The 16,308-nt window shown below is 41.5% G+C and overlaps 8 protein-coding genes across 8 annotated transcripts; 4 read left to right on the top strand and 4 right to left on the bottom strand.

Annotated features, from left to right (window-relative positions):
- Positions 1-107: 107 nt before the first annotated feature.
- BYT42DRAFT_577258 (uncharacterized protein) lies at positions 108-908 on the top strand. The gene is made up of 3 exons (XM_051569146.1): positions 108-204; positions 275-465; positions 647-908. The coding sequence occupies exons 1-3, from the start codon at positions 187-189 to the stop codon at positions 807-809; spliced, it is 372 nt and encodes a 123-aa protein (XP_051421944.1). The 5' UTR covers positions 108-186; the 3' UTR covers positions 810-908.
- On the bottom strand, positions 909-2,715 carry BYT42DRAFT_577254 (glutathione S-transferase). The gene is made up of 7 exons (XM_051569145.1): positions 2,289-2,715; positions 2,179-2,218; positions 1,998-2,089; positions 1,773-1,924; positions 1,514-1,705; positions 1,321-1,447; positions 909-1,243 (listed from the first exon to the last, which is right to left on the bottom strand). The coding sequence occupies exons 1-7, from the start codon at positions 2,474-2,476 to the stop codon at positions 1,018-1,020; spliced, it is 1,017 nt and encodes a 338-aa protein (XP_051421943.1). The 5' UTR covers positions 2,477-2,715; the 3' UTR covers positions 909-1,017.
- A 3,291-nt stretch (positions 2,716-6,006) lies between these two features.
- Positions 6,007-7,808, top strand: BYT42DRAFT_577245 (uncharacterized protein; the record flags this gene model as incomplete). The annotated part of the gene is made up of 4 exons (XM_051569144.1): positions 6,007-6,680; positions 6,746-6,972; positions 7,039-7,223; positions 7,302-7,808. Coding segments are annotated over exons 1-4 (835 nt in total), but the record flags the coding sequence as incomplete, so codon positions are not given.
- Positions 7,809-8,160: 352 nt separating this feature from the next.
- BYT42DRAFT_615810 (uncharacterized protein) lies at positions 8,161-8,425 on the top strand (the record flags this gene model as incomplete). The annotated part of the gene is made up of 2 exons (XM_051572000.1): positions 8,161-8,301; positions 8,360-8,425. 2 exons carry the CDS (start codon positions 8,161-8,163, stop codon positions 8,423-8,425), a joined length of 207 nt encoding a protein of 68 aa, XP_051421941.1.
- A 349-nt stretch (positions 8,426-8,774) lies between these two features.
- Positions 8,775-10,849, top strand: BYT42DRAFT_577229 (AFG1-like ATPase-domain-containing protein). Its single transcript, XM_051569143.1, has 4 exons — positions 8,775-9,079; positions 9,156-9,325; positions 9,473-10,671; positions 10,731-10,849. The coding sequence occupies exons 1-3, from the start codon at positions 8,866-8,868 to the stop codon at positions 10,547-10,549; spliced, it is 1,461 nt and encodes a 486-aa protein (XP_051421940.1). The 5' UTR covers positions 8,775-8,865; the 3' UTR covers positions 10,550-10,671; positions 10,731-10,849.
- Positions 10,850-11,386: 537 nt separating this feature from the next.
- BYT42DRAFT_615808 (uncharacterized protein) lies at positions 11,387-12,458 on the bottom strand (the record flags this gene model as incomplete). The annotated part of the gene is made up of 3 exons (XM_051571999.1): positions 11,387-12,116; positions 12,187-12,333; positions 12,409-12,458. The coding sequence occupies 3 exons, from the start codon at positions 12,456-12,458 to the stop codon at positions 11,387-11,389; spliced, it is 927 nt and encodes a 308-aa protein (XP_051421939.1).
- Positions 12,459-13,278: 820 nt separating this feature from the next.
- BYT42DRAFT_577216 (uncharacterized protein) lies at positions 13,279-14,496 on the bottom strand. Its single transcript, XM_051569142.1, has 4 exons — positions 14,267-14,496; positions 13,927-14,050; positions 13,699-13,837; positions 13,279-13,544 (listed from the first exon to the last, which is right to left on the bottom strand). The coding sequence occupies exons 1-3, from the start codon at positions 14,415-14,417 to the stop codon at positions 13,774-13,776; spliced, it is 339 nt and encodes a 112-aa protein (XP_051421938.1). The 5' UTR covers positions 14,418-14,496; the 3' UTR covers positions 13,279-13,544; positions 13,699-13,773.
- A 356-nt stretch (positions 14,497-14,852) lies between these two features.
- BYT42DRAFT_577210 (TVP18/Calcium channel flower) lies at positions 14,853-16,269 on the bottom strand. Its single transcript, XM_051569141.1, has 8 exons — positions 16,071-16,269; positions 15,985-16,007; positions 15,861-15,921; positions 15,745-15,793; positions 15,661-15,683; positions 15,522-15,578; positions 15,352-15,443; positions 14,853-15,272 (listed from the first exon to the last, which is right to left on the bottom strand). Exons 1-8 carry the CDS (start codon positions 16,121-16,123, stop codon positions 15,229-15,231), a joined length of 402 nt encoding a protein of 133 aa, XP_051421937.1. The 5' UTR covers positions 16,124-16,269; the 3' UTR covers positions 14,853-15,228.
- Positions 16,270-16,308: the final 39 nt, after the last annotated feature.

The raw sequence follows: 16,308 nt of genomic DNA, 5'->3' as shown, positions 1-16,308 counted from the left end.
TGAGGAATCAGGTGTGGGCAACGCGATTTGCACCAAGCCCAAATGAATGTTGCATTTTCTTACTCCGCACCGCCCATTTGATGAAAAAATAAGTTTCGCTCTTGTGCCTCTTTTTTATTTTTTTCTCTTTCTTTTTTCTCTTCTCACTCACCAAACGAACTCGTTTGCTTATCACACCTTATTACCATGGAAAAGTTTAGAGAGGTAACCACCGGTGCCACCGGTAGGGGGATAACATGAAGGGTTCTTTGTTCTGAAACTGTTCGTTACTTAGAAAATGACCACCTTGCGTGCCGAAGCTGAGGCCGCCACCAAGCGTGTGGAAGAGTTGGATATCAAAGTGACTCAGCTCCAGGAAGAACATGATGCTAAAGACAACGAGATTGCCGATCTTCAAGAACGAGCAAAGTTATTGGAAGAGCAACTTGAAAAAGCCGAAGCCGATCTCAAAGAAGCTAGCGCAAAGTAAGTTAGGACTGTAAAAACAAGGGGGGAGGGGAGACCTTTTTCTTTTCGTCGCCGTGGCTGCCTTGATGGCCATGATGACGCTTTCCCCATCTGAAGATGGTGTCTGGATTTATATCGTACACGTTGTGAGGTTGTTGCACGGTATGTATATTGACGCTTCTGTTTTATTCGCGACTAGTTACCGTGAGGCCGACTTGCGTTTTGAACAACTTGACAAGAAGACCGTCAAGCTTCAACAAGAGGTAGCCACGTGGGATAAGAAGAATGCAGAGTTGGAAACCAAGTACGAGGCTGCCAAGGCGGAGATGGAGGAATTTGAACAACAGCTCGAAGGTGTTTAAAGGACTTTTCAACAAGAGAAGTTTAATTTCACTGTCGGAAAAAGAAACCACAAACATACAAAGGCAAAATACACATGTCAGCATCTTTCCAACGTCCCCATTATTTCTTTGAGTAACAGTTCAGTGGACGACAAGTCTTCCTTTTTTATTATTGATGTGAAGTATAACACACAAAAAGGCGAAAAAAAAAACCATCAAGTGACAAAGCTTAGACAGGAACAGAGAGGTCGGGACCATTGCCCATGGGCACGACTTGGGTGGGGTTGATTTGACGGTGAGACATGTAATAGTGCTTTTTGATATGTTCCAAGTTGACGGTGCCAGCAACGTTGGGCATTTGATAGATCTTTCGTGCCCATTTCAGGATGTGAGGATAGTCCTTTTCGATGCCCTTGATGTTACATTTGAAGTGACCGTGATAAACAGGATCGAATCTGATGAGAAAAAAAAAAAAAGACAAGTCAGTTGATGATGAAATGATGGTTCCCTAATTTGTTTATATTGACGTTACCTCACAATGGTGGTCCACAAGCGAATATCAGCTTCTGTGAATCGCTTTCCGACCAAAAACTCGTTTTTGGAAAGTATCTCCTCCACACGATCCAGTGACTTGAACAGTGGCACCACATTCTTTTCGTCTAACAAAAAACAAAGGTGAGATACGGTTTATGGTGAACCAACAACACAAAAAGATAAGGACATACAGGCTTCTTGAGTTGTGGCAAAACCACTCTTGTAGACACCATTATTGATGTCGTTGTAGATCCAGTCATTAATCTCATCAATATCCTTTTGCAAATCTTCCGGATAGAACGTCAGAGCCTTTTTGTCTTCGGACAGGAACTTGTTGAAAGCGGTGTTGAACATGCGGATGATTTCCGAACTTTCGTTGTTCACTGTGAACATAACAAAAAATTGAGCATATTCGAGTCACAGTTTCTTTTTTTTTTTTTTACTTCTTACCAATGGTGTTGAGTTTCTTATCCCATAAAACGGGGACAGTGAATCGTCCTTCATAGTTTGGATTCACTTTGAAGTATAAATCGCGCAAGTAGCTGGCATGGTTGATATTGTCGGGGATGGCCCCAGGACACTCTTCGCTTGACGAAAATTTCCTAATTTGGACATCGTCAATGTTAAGACTTGTTTCTAAAAATAGATGGAAAAATAAGGCGCGCGATCGGTTACCATCCTTTATCGAGCATCAGATAGTCGACGGCAGATAAACCGATAAATTCGTCCAGACCCTTCAATGCACGGACAATCGCTGTACGGTGAGCCTATATCATTGCAGACGGGGGGTGAGCTTTTATGGTTATTCCTTCTCTGCACGAGGGAGCATAGAATTCATTTTTTTGTTGGCACTTACCCAAGGACACGCCCAGCTAATATAAAGGTGGTAACGGTCTCTGTTTCCATGGTATATTGTGGTCAGAGGGTTTTGTTTTTTTGGTTTTCTTTGGGAATAACGCAGCTTACTTTTCGGGTTGGAATTTGGCATCGGGTTGGTCGACAATGACATCGCGAAACACGGATTGCTGACGACGGAATTCGCCGTCTTTGCTGGCCCAGTTCAAGATATTGGTTTGAGGTTTGGTGTTTGTGGACATGGTTCTTACAAAAAGATGAAGTCTTGCAGAGAGAGTAAAGAGCGGACGAAGCAACATGCTCTTCTTTTTTAAAAGCCAGAATGGGGGATTTTCCTGCGATGGGGATGATGATTTTGAAATTGCGGGAAAAGAATTTCGACATGACACATCGATTTGTCAGATTTGTCATGCGGGTTTTTGGTTGTGACGGTTGAAAAAATGATTCACATTCACCAAGGCCACGCAACGTTTGGTCTGAAACCTGGTCAGAAAAAAGAGCACTGACCATGAAAGATTCCAAAAATCGTAAATCAGTGAGCCTGGGGGGAGAAGGGGATTTCCTGGAACTTCTTTTGCCCATCACACCATGTGGTGTGGTTGATCATCTTGATTTTAAGGTTCTTTACCATCAAGGCGGAAGCAACGGAATCCGCCCTCCATCACAACAACAAAAAAAACAAACACATAAAAAAGTCTATTTGATTGTAGTGCGAAACTTTGGTTGATCCGGAAAAGTCTGGAATCTTTTTAGGCGTCGATAAAAATTTCCTTGAACACGGATCAGGATCATGTACAATCTTTTTTTTTCTGACTGAATCAATATCTCTTTTTGCGTTGCTTACGCGTCCATACATCATGTCCATATCGCAGCGAGTCCCAAGATATGGGAATCGGAGTTGGCGATGGAAGCAAATTGGAAACCGTTAATGCACCCACGCCGATAATGTGGCGTGCTCGGATGGCGGAAAATGGCTCCTGAGCTGTCTTGAAGAGTGATAAGCTTTTTGATGTCTGTCCATCGTTCAACCGCAGGGTATACAAAGCGGGAATTCAAAGTGTGGATGGCTTGATTGGCAGGCTCGATGAATTTTTCTTTATTGACACAACTTTCGCAAAATGGAATGGATACCTGTGCAACATACAAAGAGCACGCTTATATGTGGGTTGGTGTCCAAGGCGTTTGATCATTAACAAAAATTTTACTCTGTCCTACTTTTTTCCCATATGCATTACCATGGCTTCACATCCTAATACATGAAATGTTGCCATGACCATCCTTTGCACGGTTTGTTGTGTTGAATCACGGTTATATAAGGCTTTGGGAAACCTTGAGGTTCAGTCTCTTGGGACTCGTGAGAAAGAAGGTCCGGATACATGCCATCGGAACCAAACACCGCCGGTCTGTCTCATCGCGACAGCTGGTTGGAAGGTTCTGCACACCAATGGCAAGAAATGAATCACTGCGGATAGGGTCGCCAAGAGTGACAGGAATACTGCAAGTCACAATAAAGATCTTTTTGACATATCGGGTCGCTCGGTCAAACACAAATTTTGACACGACAGCTTTTGACATGAATTATAAAGTGTTTGGCTTGTTATAAGTTGTCTTTATTCCAAAGGAACGACATGGAGAAAAATAGTGCTTTTGCTTTTTGTGTAATTGGATGAATAACGTGCAAAAGTGGAACGACGTAGGGAAAATAAGAAGAAAACAAGGTTGCATTGGATGTGTTTGTTATTTATCTTGGATGTTGGCGGCAAACTAGGCTGAAACCGATTTCTCAGATAAGCGAAAAAGTTGGACCAAGAAAAGTAAAGCTTTTTTTTTTGCCAATGGATTCCCACTATCGAAAATCGCAATGTCTGTGTATGAGAGTATAAAACAAAGAAAAAAAGAGTCTAAATATCGGTTGGTTATACTAAAAAGGGGATAAAACGACGGGTTGAGGGACGTGAAAAGTAGAAAGTTTTGTGTATTTGTTTACTCTGTTATCAGTTGCCATCAGAATGGCCTTTGTGCCAGTCTGTGCTTTTTGGAAAAGCCCAACCTATCATGCCAAATAAGACACGATTCCTAAATTCTTTTTAGTGTGGAAAATCTGAATTTGTTGACAGTTCAAACGTGTTTTTTTGACTCCTTGAACAAAACGGAACACGGATCCGAACCTTAATACCTTTTCCTTTTCTTGGCCCCCCCCCCAAAAAAAAAATTAGAATGTGAGTATAAAAGCTTCAAGGATCACCCAACATTTTCACCTCATCCATTTTCAACGTTTTATCTGCATCTTTTTTTTTCAACATCATTTCTGTCACTTTTGCTTCAAAAGCTTTCATTCTTGCATCTGTACTCATCCCATTCTCATCTCATCACCAAACCCACAAGAACACATCATCAATTATCATGGTCAGCTGCACTGCTGTTGTCAAGTATACCAACAATAACACCCCCAACTGGGAGGTAATGCGAGATTCTATTCGAGACATCAACCTCAGTGGTGGTCAATGGTGAGTGATTCATAATGGTATACAATCCATTGCTTGGCAACTCAACGTTTCTCGTGTCTTGATTAGTTCATGGTGCGGAAAATACGGTCATAGAAGAGGTGCCTGTCCGTTCCTCAAGTAAATCAAGCATAAACCAAAAACAAAGCACCGCATCATTCATTTTACCAAAAGATCTCGCCTTTCTCATTTCACCCTTGAGAGGAAGTACCGCTCAAAAAAAAAAGTCGTCCCGGTTTGCAATCAAAAGAACCAAGTTAGAGAATTGTTGTTCATGTTGAACACAAAAAAAAAGTTTTTTGTTTTTCTTCCATGTCTTTTTTTATCGATTTCCGTTCATGTACATTCATCCTTGTTTTTGCACAAATTTAAACTGAAACATTTTGTTTGTAAAAAAAGCACCCATAAAAAGTAATCGTCACTTTCACAAAGAAATCGCGTTGGTTGATAATTTATACGATTTGGGACTCGAGTTCACCCTGCCTAGAGATTCCTCAGTTTTCATGAAGAAGCATTAATCAAGATCCATACATTTTCCATTGCGAATTGAACTTTGATTGGAGTTGTCAACTGGATTCCTAGGGATCAAAGAGTATAGAATATAGGTCTTATAACTCTATTCGTAGCCCAGATACTTGACACGACTCTCCTGTTTGTTCTCAGTGATAAAGAGGCAAGGTACGGACCGGCTCATCAATTTATGCAAGACTTTGTCATTCTCTATGCTGAAATTTGGCAAAATTGAAAGAAAAAAGACAGCGTCTAAAACGAACTGGGGTTCTACCCATCAATTAAGTTACCAACGTGTTTGTTAAAACCAGCACGTCAGTGTATCTGAAGAGTCAGGTTGGCTTATCGCTTGAACTTCCATTGGTGTCAGGCAGTTTAGATTACCGCAGCAAAAGGTCATCCAAAGATCATCTAAAACATTTCGAGTGAACATTGTATTTTCGCGGATTTCTGTCTTTATCTCCTCATCCAATTCTTTATTTCAGTATCACATATTTATTGAAAGAATAGCCGTCCACTAAAGTATATGCATCACTGTTGGCCAACTCGCCTAGGGAAGCAGTGTCGAATGCGGCTTTTACATGCATTCGTGGCGTCTCTTGTCGGGAACGAAACACGGAGTATCAGGAAAAAAAGAACATCAAAAAAACAAAAAGAGAACAAGAGAAAAATAAACAACTCTAACCTTAAATCAAAAAAGGTTCGGTGCAACCTTTGTCAACCCTAACGTTGTCAATGTAGGCCAAAGCACAAGAACGAGGTCAACCATGCCTCGTAATATAAAGAAAAGACAAAAATAGTTTGTGACAGACACTGTTTGACATGCTCCGCGACGCTCACAGGGACAGAGAATCATCATGTCATCCTTCGCTATTCTCCACCATTCATGCCTTTTTTTATGTCTCGGCCATCCAATAATTGATACGACGCTACAGCTTATCATGCCGAAATGCTCGGTAGAAAGGACCGTGTCAAAATCGCCACGCAGAAAGCTTTTTTTTATTTGTTGAATTTCTTTATCGATGTTTTTATGCGACATGCAAGATTTAGAAAAACCAAGAATTGACAAAACGGTGTATTAAATGTACATTGGTTATCAGCTGTTGTTCATTCATAATCATTGAATATCAGATACAATGGTTCGTATGGCAGGCCAAGGGAAACTATGGGTAATAACCGTAATATATCATACAAGAGACAACAATTTACTATCGGTCCAAATTTTTTTATTATTTTTTCGAGACGGGCTTTTGTTCCGTGTTTCCCTTGATGTGATACGGTATCTAAAGGACCATGGTGCAGTATTCAGGCAAGGATTACAAATACGTGCAAGAGGCTCTTCAATACCTGGAAAAGTTCACGCCTCATCACCTCCGAGTTTTTTCCTTTGCCACTTCCGACTATCACTTTGGCCATAAACTTCCTTTCCACTATGATCGCTGTCATGTGGAATTCCATTCTCACTCACTCTACCAGGATCCCGTCAAAGGTGAATTGTGTCCACCAATGCCAAAGGCGAAAATAATGTGGCTCACGCATTTCCACATGACGTAGCTCAAATTGTGTTTGATTCAAGTAATTACACATTTCCACCGGACATTATCTTTTTGAATCCTGCTGCATTGCCCAACGTAGAACCTCAAGCTTGGTTGCCTACCGACTGGGATATCACAGCCAAAACGTGTCTCGTAGAATGGCTCCAGCATATTGAAGAGCTCTTGTTCCAAGGGACCAGTCGCAAACTCTCTGTACCCGATATCATGGCGGTGGATTCTGAGGAGGTAAACCTTGGGGCTTTTGCTATTGTTTTAAGTGATTGGTTTTGATCTCTTGTCTGGAAACGCAAGGACCGATCGGAGTCTCTGAGTGTCAGAACAGGTGCATCGGTTGAACCCGTACGAAGTCCTTCTCACGGTACAGTGACAAGACGTGTGAGTAATTCTGGTAGCCATCCTTCTTCCATTCTCCCGCATGCGGAGATGGTTGAATTTCGACGTTCTTTTATTCAACAATGTCTCATGCAATATAATGAGTAAGTGCGACGGCTGAAAAAGGCAAACGAATCGATTATCAATCACTGGAATTTCCTTTTATGCTTTTTTATTTTTAGCCATGTGATACGTTACGACGATAAAGAGTTTTTTTCCATCAGTCTGTATCTCACCGTGAAAATCCCGTCGGATCTGTTCCAGGAACTTCAAGAATATCACTGCCAAGCCGTGCAACAACGGCCGGAACCCAAGGTCGCCAAAGCACGACAGGAAGCGCCCGTCATTGTCTCACGTAAAAAAATTGTCACAGGCCACTTGGATGGGAGTTATTTTTTTTTTTTTTTGAACTAGGTTGTGCTCACTTATCGAGTTTTTTTTCCACTAGTGCAACTGCCGCAGGATTTCCCTCTATCTGATATTCGGGTCCACTTTATCTCTGCCGTCAACACCCAATCGCCGTCCATCCCAATTCCCGATCAAGCTCAATTTACATTTCCTGTCAACTTGGAATCCTCACTGCCAGACATGGTAGCCGATCTCTTGTAAGCATGAAATTTGTAAAAATGAAACCCTTGGTTAAAGAAAACTTATGCTGTCGTTTAGCCAATTGGTCCTGGACGACATCCCCAAATTTCATTCTCAACTCTTTGTGATTGGCCAAATCGATCATTAACAAGGACGGAAATTGGTTTTTCCACCCTAATTGACTTGCCGTTTTTTCCCCAATGAGAAGCATTCTTTCTTTTCCTTGGTTCCCCAGTGATGCCCCATTCTCGAAACATCAGTGGAAACATCACCACAAAGAAAAAGACGGAATCATCATCATTTACTAAAAAAGTCTCCTATCATTTTTTTTTCTCTTCTTTATTTTTTATTCATTTAGTCATTTGTTTACCTGCACATGATTTTCAGCTGAAGAGCTAAAAGTGTTTTAATATAATGGAAAATTCAATCTCATTCTCGCCCCAGATCAAGCCTATGCCGAAAGGAAGCGATCGCGTGGCGGCGTTAAGAAATCTAGGCCTTACTTTTGAGGAAGGCGACCGACGGATATCCAAATTAGCTACACCCACCGCAACCGACAAGATGCCCACCTTTGTGGATGCGAACCAAATCGAGGTAAAGAAGGGGAAGCTGATGTAATCCGACCTTCTTTGATTAAATCATTGCGTCACAGATACTTTTACGTCGAAAGCTGATGCAAGGAAGATCCAACGAGCAAGACGAGTCGACCTCCACGTAAAACTCAGCAGCGAGTGATATCATAGTCATGAAAAGAACAAGTGTAGTAAAAAAAAAACTCAATAATAAGCTTTGAGCATTTTCCATACAAGGTTGACACGAATGGACGGATTGGAGTAGTGTAAAAGACAGTTTATGGTAAGCGGCGCATGAAAGTTAGGCAAATATCGTGAGAAAACGTGGTGGGCTCTGTAAGCATCATTACCAAAAGAGGCATGACATGCGGGAGTGTTGAGGGAGACGGAGGGAAATCCCTGCAAGAAAATTTTTTTCCATTAGAGGAACGTCATCCCCCGGACTCAACCACAGTAAAATCACGGGTAAAATTTTATACTGGTCTTCCGACCAAGGAAAAAACAAAATCCACAGTTTGGGATTCTCTTTGTTTCTTTGTTCTCCCCATATTCCCTTTAGATTTCCCTCCCCCACTTCCCAACCATCATGTTACGTCAAGCAAGCACACTCACTCGTCGTCAGTTATTACAGCGAGCGACACTGCAAGCAAATCAGCAAGCGCGGGCATTTTCTCTATTGCGTAGCGTTTCTCCTATCTTTTCAAACAATAAAAAAAAGCAGAATGCTTCGTCCATGGCCACTTCTAAACTGATGCCCGATGTCTCCCATCGTACATCGCCATCGCAACAGGCAACAAAAGGTAAAATAACAAATAAAATGCAAGGTTCAAAAACCATAAGAACAGTTCAGTAACCTTTAATCTTTTATGTGATCAGTTCTCTCTCCCCTGGTCAAGTATGATGAAATCACTTCCAAAGGTCTCGTCAACCCCGACCATCATCAACGAGAAGTCGTCAAGCACCTCGAACGTCTGTGGCATGATTTAACACATTATCATCCAGAAGATCATACTGTCCAAACCACCACAAAGCGTATTTTTGGTCAGGTAAGGTAACTCACGATGGAAGCATCGTGATTTTTCTTTAGAAAAGAAAAAAAAAAGTCAAGGGTTCAGCATATTTCAATGTTGACTTTGACGTACCGTTTCAAAGAGATCAGTAAACTCATCGACTTGCTTGCTTTCATTTCATAGTTTTCTAGTTGGTTCGGATCAGATAATAGCAGTGCCAGTACACATTGGATTCCCAAATCCGTGTATATCTATGGCGACGTGGGTACGGGCAAAACCATGGTCATGGACTTGTTCTTCGACAGTCTTCCTATCAAGCGGAAACGACGAGTGCATTTCCATGCTTTCATGCTCGATCTTCACGTCCGTATTCATCAAGTGAAAAAGGCAAATCCCGGTATCAGCAATCCATTGGCTCCCATTGCCAGCAAGTTGGCCGAGGATGCCTATGTTCTGTGTTTCGACGAATTCCAGGTTACAGATATTGCCGATGCCATGTTACTGCGCAAATTGTTTGATGAACTGTTTGATCACGGTGTGGTCCTCGTGACCACTTCCAATCGTCATCCCACCGAACTGTACAAGAACGGTATTCAGCGTCAGTCGTTCTTGCCTTGTATCGATATGTTGCTCGAAAAGTGTGACGTGCTGTGTCTCGATTCCGGTACCGATTATCGTAAAATGAAGCGTGAAATGTCGCAAGCGTTTTTCCATCCACTGAACAATGATACGCAACATCGTATTGATGCTGTTACCGAACAACTGTGTCATCATAAAAAGATGCAACCAATGACGCTTCAATTCTTGTCGCGCAAACTCGTCGTGCCGGCTCAAGCTGATGGTGTAGCGAGGATGCGATTTGCCGATGTGTGTTCCAAAGCGCTCAGTGCGGCGGATTATCTCGAACTGGTCAAGAATTTCCATACCATTGTGTTAACCGATATTCCAAAGATGACAATGAAGCATCGTGCCGAAGCCCGACGATTCATCACTTTCATCGATGCGTTGTATGAATCCCGTTGTACGTTGGTTGCGAGTGCCGAAAGCGATATCATGGACATTTTCAACGCAGAAGAAGGTGCTAACGAAATCGAAGACGGTATGCGTATGATGATGGACGATCTCAACGTCGACGATATATCTTCCCCGTTGTTCTCCGGTCAAGAGGAAGCGTTTGCGTTCCAAAGAGCATTATCGCGATTATTCCAAATGCAGAGCAAAGAATGGGTGAATAAGGATCTGTCTTCGATGACTGCCTAGACTTTGTTGTCTGTTATTTTTTTTTTTTGTCTATATCCATTAGAAATAGTGTTTCTTCATTTCCTCCCATTTTCCCCCCTCTCCTCATTTTATTTCCCTACACATCTCTTTTTTTCCTTTTTCTGCATATTTCCATTCATCAATACATATTTTTCTTTCCTTTGTGTCTCTATATACATACATCGTTTTCTTGTTTTTTGCAGTGGGTCGGAAATGAGAAAAAAGACAAAATAGTAACAATTGGAAGGAAAAAGAAAGAAGAAAGTCAAGTTTTTTGAAAAAAGTGGTGTGAGAAAAGAAGAAGAAAAAAGCAAAAGAATCAGTTTATCAAAAAAAAAAAAGCAGTTCTTGTATATTTTAGAGCAGCCATGTGCTCGTCGTAAGTCGCCATATACCCTGCGGACCTTGAATCCATGTTTTTATACTTTGAGAAAAAACATCATAAAATACTACATAAGAGGAAGGAAGCAAGCGGCAAAAGGACCATAACAGTCAGGAGGTGTGAGAACTTTTTTCCTTCTTTTTTTCAATGTTTCCTTTTGAGTGGTTGGCACACTTATTTTTTTTTGTTCATTATTTCATGAAATGGGGAATGGGATACGTTGATATCTGACATAAGTTGCCATTGTTACAATTTTTGATAGCTTTTGTGGGGTTTTCTCGGGGCATACGGTTCCGATCCGAGAAAAAAAAAGACAACGCTGAATACAAGTAATACTAGTGGAGAAAAATATACATAGGGTGATAAAAAGGATGGCAAAAGTATACAGATTAGCGGGGGGGCTGACACAAATACAATGGCGATCATATACAAGATGAGAAGAGGATAGGTGAGGATTAGGAATAGTCATCGGCATTTGAATGGATAAAATGCAATACGGGCGTACTGGGTCTTGATTTATCACTGGAATGAGTGGAATAACTGGTATTGGGAGAACCCATACCGTTGGTCGTGATAAAAGAGTCGTAACTGGAGCCGGATTCGTCGAATAAAGGTTCACAAGGCTGCGTTCCCGTGTACACGGCTTTGCCTTTCCATGAGGAAGCAGCGGTACTTTCAGAGCCATGTGACGGTTCAGGGATCGATTCCTTTTTGCAGTAATGGCTGGGATTTCGACCTCGGACAATGATGGGCATGGAACAGCAGGTGGCGATCTTGTAGTTGCGATCGCTGTGGTGAGCAAACAGTTCCACGATCAAACGGAAATACTGCTTCTTATTGCGTCGCTTTCTGTTCTTGGCCGTCGCCATTGAAAACTGAAGTCGACTGTAATGAATGGTGTTGCCGTGCATCACGGATTGGATAGCCACCGGCGTTTGAGCACCCTTGTCTCGCTTGCTTGTAAACTGCAGTATCGCTACCGGTGACCCGTCATCTACATCTTCCGCACGAAGACTGAGAAATAGATCGGAAACAAGATATCCATTATGATAAAATGGCAGTTGATGACCACGATCGGTTTCCAGTGTAGCACTGATGTGAAAGTAGTTGCGACGATAGCACGCCCAGTGATCATCTATCTTAAAGAACCCGTGGTTGATTTGACACTGGATGTCGAGCTGGCATCTACCCATAAAATATGGTTTAACTTGGTCATTATAACCGTTGTACTGTATCAATACGGATTGTAACCTACATCGATAAATCAGAATAATGGAGATAGTCGTGGATACAGACTGGACCAAACTGAAAACAAGGTTCATCGATGCTTGTCTGCTCAGCAACGGGAGCTAGTGGATGAGGCCAACCGCATTCATAGGAAGGATGATTAGGTAAGAATGAACTAAATCCATTCTCGATTAGTGATCTAGATGTACAGTAAAACCAGTAACGAAGGGTTTGTTTTAAGATCACTTACGTTTGCGCATCATTTATCATAACAACATCCTCGTGGTTCATTCTTTTCATGATCGATTAGAAAAAGAAAAAAAATTGGAAAGCTTAGTTGATGGAATCACTTACTTTGAAGGGTCCCGCCCCATCACCGATTGATCTGGGAACTCCATTGTTCCTCATCGACTTGAACCGAAAAAAAAAGAGAAAAAAGAAGTGGTGTGCCACCCAGCACTTTTATCCGATCCGTCACCAAGTGAACTATGTAGGAAAAAAAAAGGTAAAAGAGAGATAGTACCCTTGGCTTGGACCGGTTTAAGTAATAAACAAATGGCGCAATGGACATATCAAAACGCAGCAACAAAATCTCGCCACTTTTTTTTTTCTTGACAAAAAACTGGACCTCATTTCTTTGAATCATAGGTTGACCTTGTAAATCCTTGAAGATATACGGTAATATGATATGGACGCCATCGAGAATCAATTCTTTCCTTGGAACACTACGTATTATTATTGTTCCGTTATTTTTGTAACCCAGTATCCGGGTTCTCAACCCTCCCAGGCTTGCAATGAGAGTGTCCTTGTCACACAAACATTACCTAACGATGACCGAGGCCAAGGCTGTCAACAATGGACTGCTTCATCCTGTGTTTGGCTCCGTGAAAAAAGACTGAGAGAGAAAAAGAAAAAAAGAGAAACTCGAGAATGTTTCAACATGCATTCTACAGACCTATCATGCTTGATCAGACAGTTCTCGATCCAGTGGACGATTTGAAAGAATAGTGTAAAGTTCGAGAACCTATTCAAACTTCTCACCCACAACAGCACGGGATTCTGGTCTTGCATATTTCACGAGATCGTAATATGCAGATCGCAGATCGCAGATCGTTTGCTCAAGCATGGTACAGTTAGCATCATACGAATTAGGTGGTCTTTATCTTGCGCGACGAGAATTTAAAAGGATTAATTTGAGGTCGAATCAGCAAAAAGCCCATATCTTTTACTGATAATCATCGATGTGTACTTGTACTGCTATCTAATGGATGGCATGCCTTATTCCGTAACATGAGTTAGTTACAATTCATTCAAACGGCGCAGCGTCAATATTCTAATAAATCATCATGGAAAATGTTTAGACAAGTGGTTTAGATTAGATGATCGCTATGGCAACAAACCAGATTTGATGTGATATGATGTGACAAGTCAAATGGAAGAGAAAAATGTAAAAATAGACAAGTCAGATTTACAAGTTCCGATGGATAAGTAGCAAAGCAATGTGGTATTTTATCATGTACATGGATTTGGTTTAACTTGCCTGCAAATCGCTGACGGGTCTTTGTTTCCCGATAATGTTAAACGTCAAAACAAATGGCCCGGCCCAGTAAAAATTTCATCCCGCGGACGCGGACAACCCAGTGCACGAACCTGGGTAATGTGTAACGTGTCCAAATGATCTGCAGAATGAGGTATTAGATCCATGCCTGATGACGCTGATAGACCAGCTTCGGAATACTTTCCGAAGCGTTGAGAACATCGAACTTACACGTACGCGGCATAGCACAAGGGACGATGGTGTGCACGGGATCCTGTTTGTCGTACGGGACCTGAACGTCCCGTAGTTAACAGTTCCTCGTTGACTTGACATCGATGGTGTCGCTGATAGATTACTATTTATATGAATCATTAGTTTTTAGAACAACGACATTGATCTTTCTTGGTACTTCAATTAGAAAAGTAAGAGCGATCGAAAAAAATAAAAAAAAAAAGCTCTTGGAAGACATGCGAGAAGTACTAAAGAAGAAATTTTTGGGAGGAGAGCGCTTTGACACGCACCCACACACATATATGCCGTGGGACATATAACCAGGAAAATGATTACTCACAAAAGTTTACCAAGGAGAACGACGCATAGAAAGCTAATGCGACGCACTCCCCCTCGGCTGCCATCGTACCAGGTTTCCGGAAACCACAAACTAGAGTTACAATGCACCAGCACACGTAATGTAGTAGGAAAAGAAAAAAGGCAAGAAGCATTTTAAAAAGTCTCTACACCTACCTGAATAAGGGAGTCTCAAACATCAGCTGCAATGCACCATGAAAATTAAAGGTCGATCATCGGTTAATCTTTTTCCGCCCATATTTCACCTTCCTTCTATATAACTCTCCTTGTATTATGAACTCAACTGTTATTTTTCACGAATTCCAGAGCATGAGCTGTGACGTAAAAGATGACCTTTGATCGCATCTGGTCGTCAGATGCTGTTAGCCAATTTTCATTTGTGGTTACGATGTCTGCTTGATTGTATTTCCGTCGCATGCTCGACAGTAACGGACAAAGCCGATTCAATCTCCACGCGTTGCCACGAGTTGTCCCAGATCCTTGCACATGAATAAAACAAGAGCCTATCATCAAACAACAAAATACATTGGATTTTCTTCGAGGAAGACTCGTTGACTGACTGAAATTGATTCTAGTACTCATGAAAAGGAATATGCATTATTATTTATTTATTCAATATTTGGTACATTCAGCTTCCACAGAGAGATGGTTTTTTTTCTGTATTTCTATCATGTTGTATCAAGCAACATATGAATAGGGTACTACACAACATCAACGAGCAAGAATAAAACGGCGAAGTGAATTAGCAAACTAGGGTTGAGGTGAAATAAAACGTAAAAAAAGGGTAGCGGATACAGTGTTCTTGTTACGTGACGATTTGGAGTTTGTTTAAACGACATTGTCCACGCCAGTACCACCCAGGATCCTTTGAATGTGCCAAAAAGAATAATAATATCAGCACCGACCCACAAATCCAAAACTCAGGTGCACCGTCAGATGCAAGACTTACCTGGAACTTGCAAAGGCTTGGCCCATAGCAGCCGCAGCACCTATTTTTATCGTTTTCCGAATTACTTGGGACTGCGAACGATCATGGTTTATCAGGAAATACCCATGAAAATCACTTACCATAACTAATAGCCGCTAACAAGAGACAAACAGCGCATGCAATCAATGGACTGGCACCCATCAAGTTGGAAAGGAACATAACAACGGCAAACCTGAACCAGGATTTTGATTGTCAATTTTTTCTCTCTGGTGTTTACTCTTTTTCTCCCATTCACGTTTTGTCCACTTACACAAGGTACATGATAGCACGGAACCAGCAGTTCTCGAAATACGCAATGAACGTGTCGCTGTCGACATGAGTGGCAATGACATGAGTGTTTAGTGAAATGAACAATATGTGGCGGTCGCTAGGGAAGCTGTGACACTTACAATTTCGGGCTGGTGGGACAAAACTGTCATTGCGTATCAGCACACCAGTTTCGTAATGTCATGTCCGAGAGGATTTTTACTTACCTTGAAACAAAGTGGAATTTCAACAAAGATAAGAATGACGGCAATCACCCTTTACATCATCGTTTTAGCGTTGATACTTTTTGCCACTCATCTGTCTTCTTTTTTAATCTGCTTACCAGCCTACAATACTAAACACAACGTGTCCGATGAAGCCAACAATGCCTAAAGCGATCAATACTATAACGGATACCCTCTGTCAGTTCCAAGCGTGCTCATCAAAATCCATAGCTAATTACATACAAATGATCGATGCAATACCAAGCCTAACCAAAGGGTCTCGATGAGTAACAAGCCAACCGTATAAAATAAAGACGGCAGAAGCTTACCATTGGCCATAAAGCGCAAAGTTCATTGACTTGACTTCATCAACGCAGCCCATAATGATGTGATACTATGTATGAATAAGAAAACCGGAATTGAAATGAAGAGAGTAAGAGATAGAAAAAAAATAGAAAAAGAACAAAGATGGCAAACAAAATAAATGCAAATAGAACGTAATGACATAGCAATTCTTGATCAAATGATTCTTATTGGCTCACACCCCAAAATTCAACGAGGCCACAG

This window comes from Radiomyces spectabilis (genome assembly GCF_025331425.1).
Source record: "Radiomyces spectabilis strain NRRL 2753 chromosome Unknown BYT42scaffold_9, whole genome shotgun sequence".
NCBI classification, from domain to species: Eukaryota; Fungi; Mucoromycota; class Mucoromycetes; order Mucorales; family Radiomycetaceae; genus Radiomyces; species Radiomyces spectabilis.
Note: the sequence above shows the minus strand (reverse complement) of the source record. Positions and strands in the feature narration are given on the sequence as shown.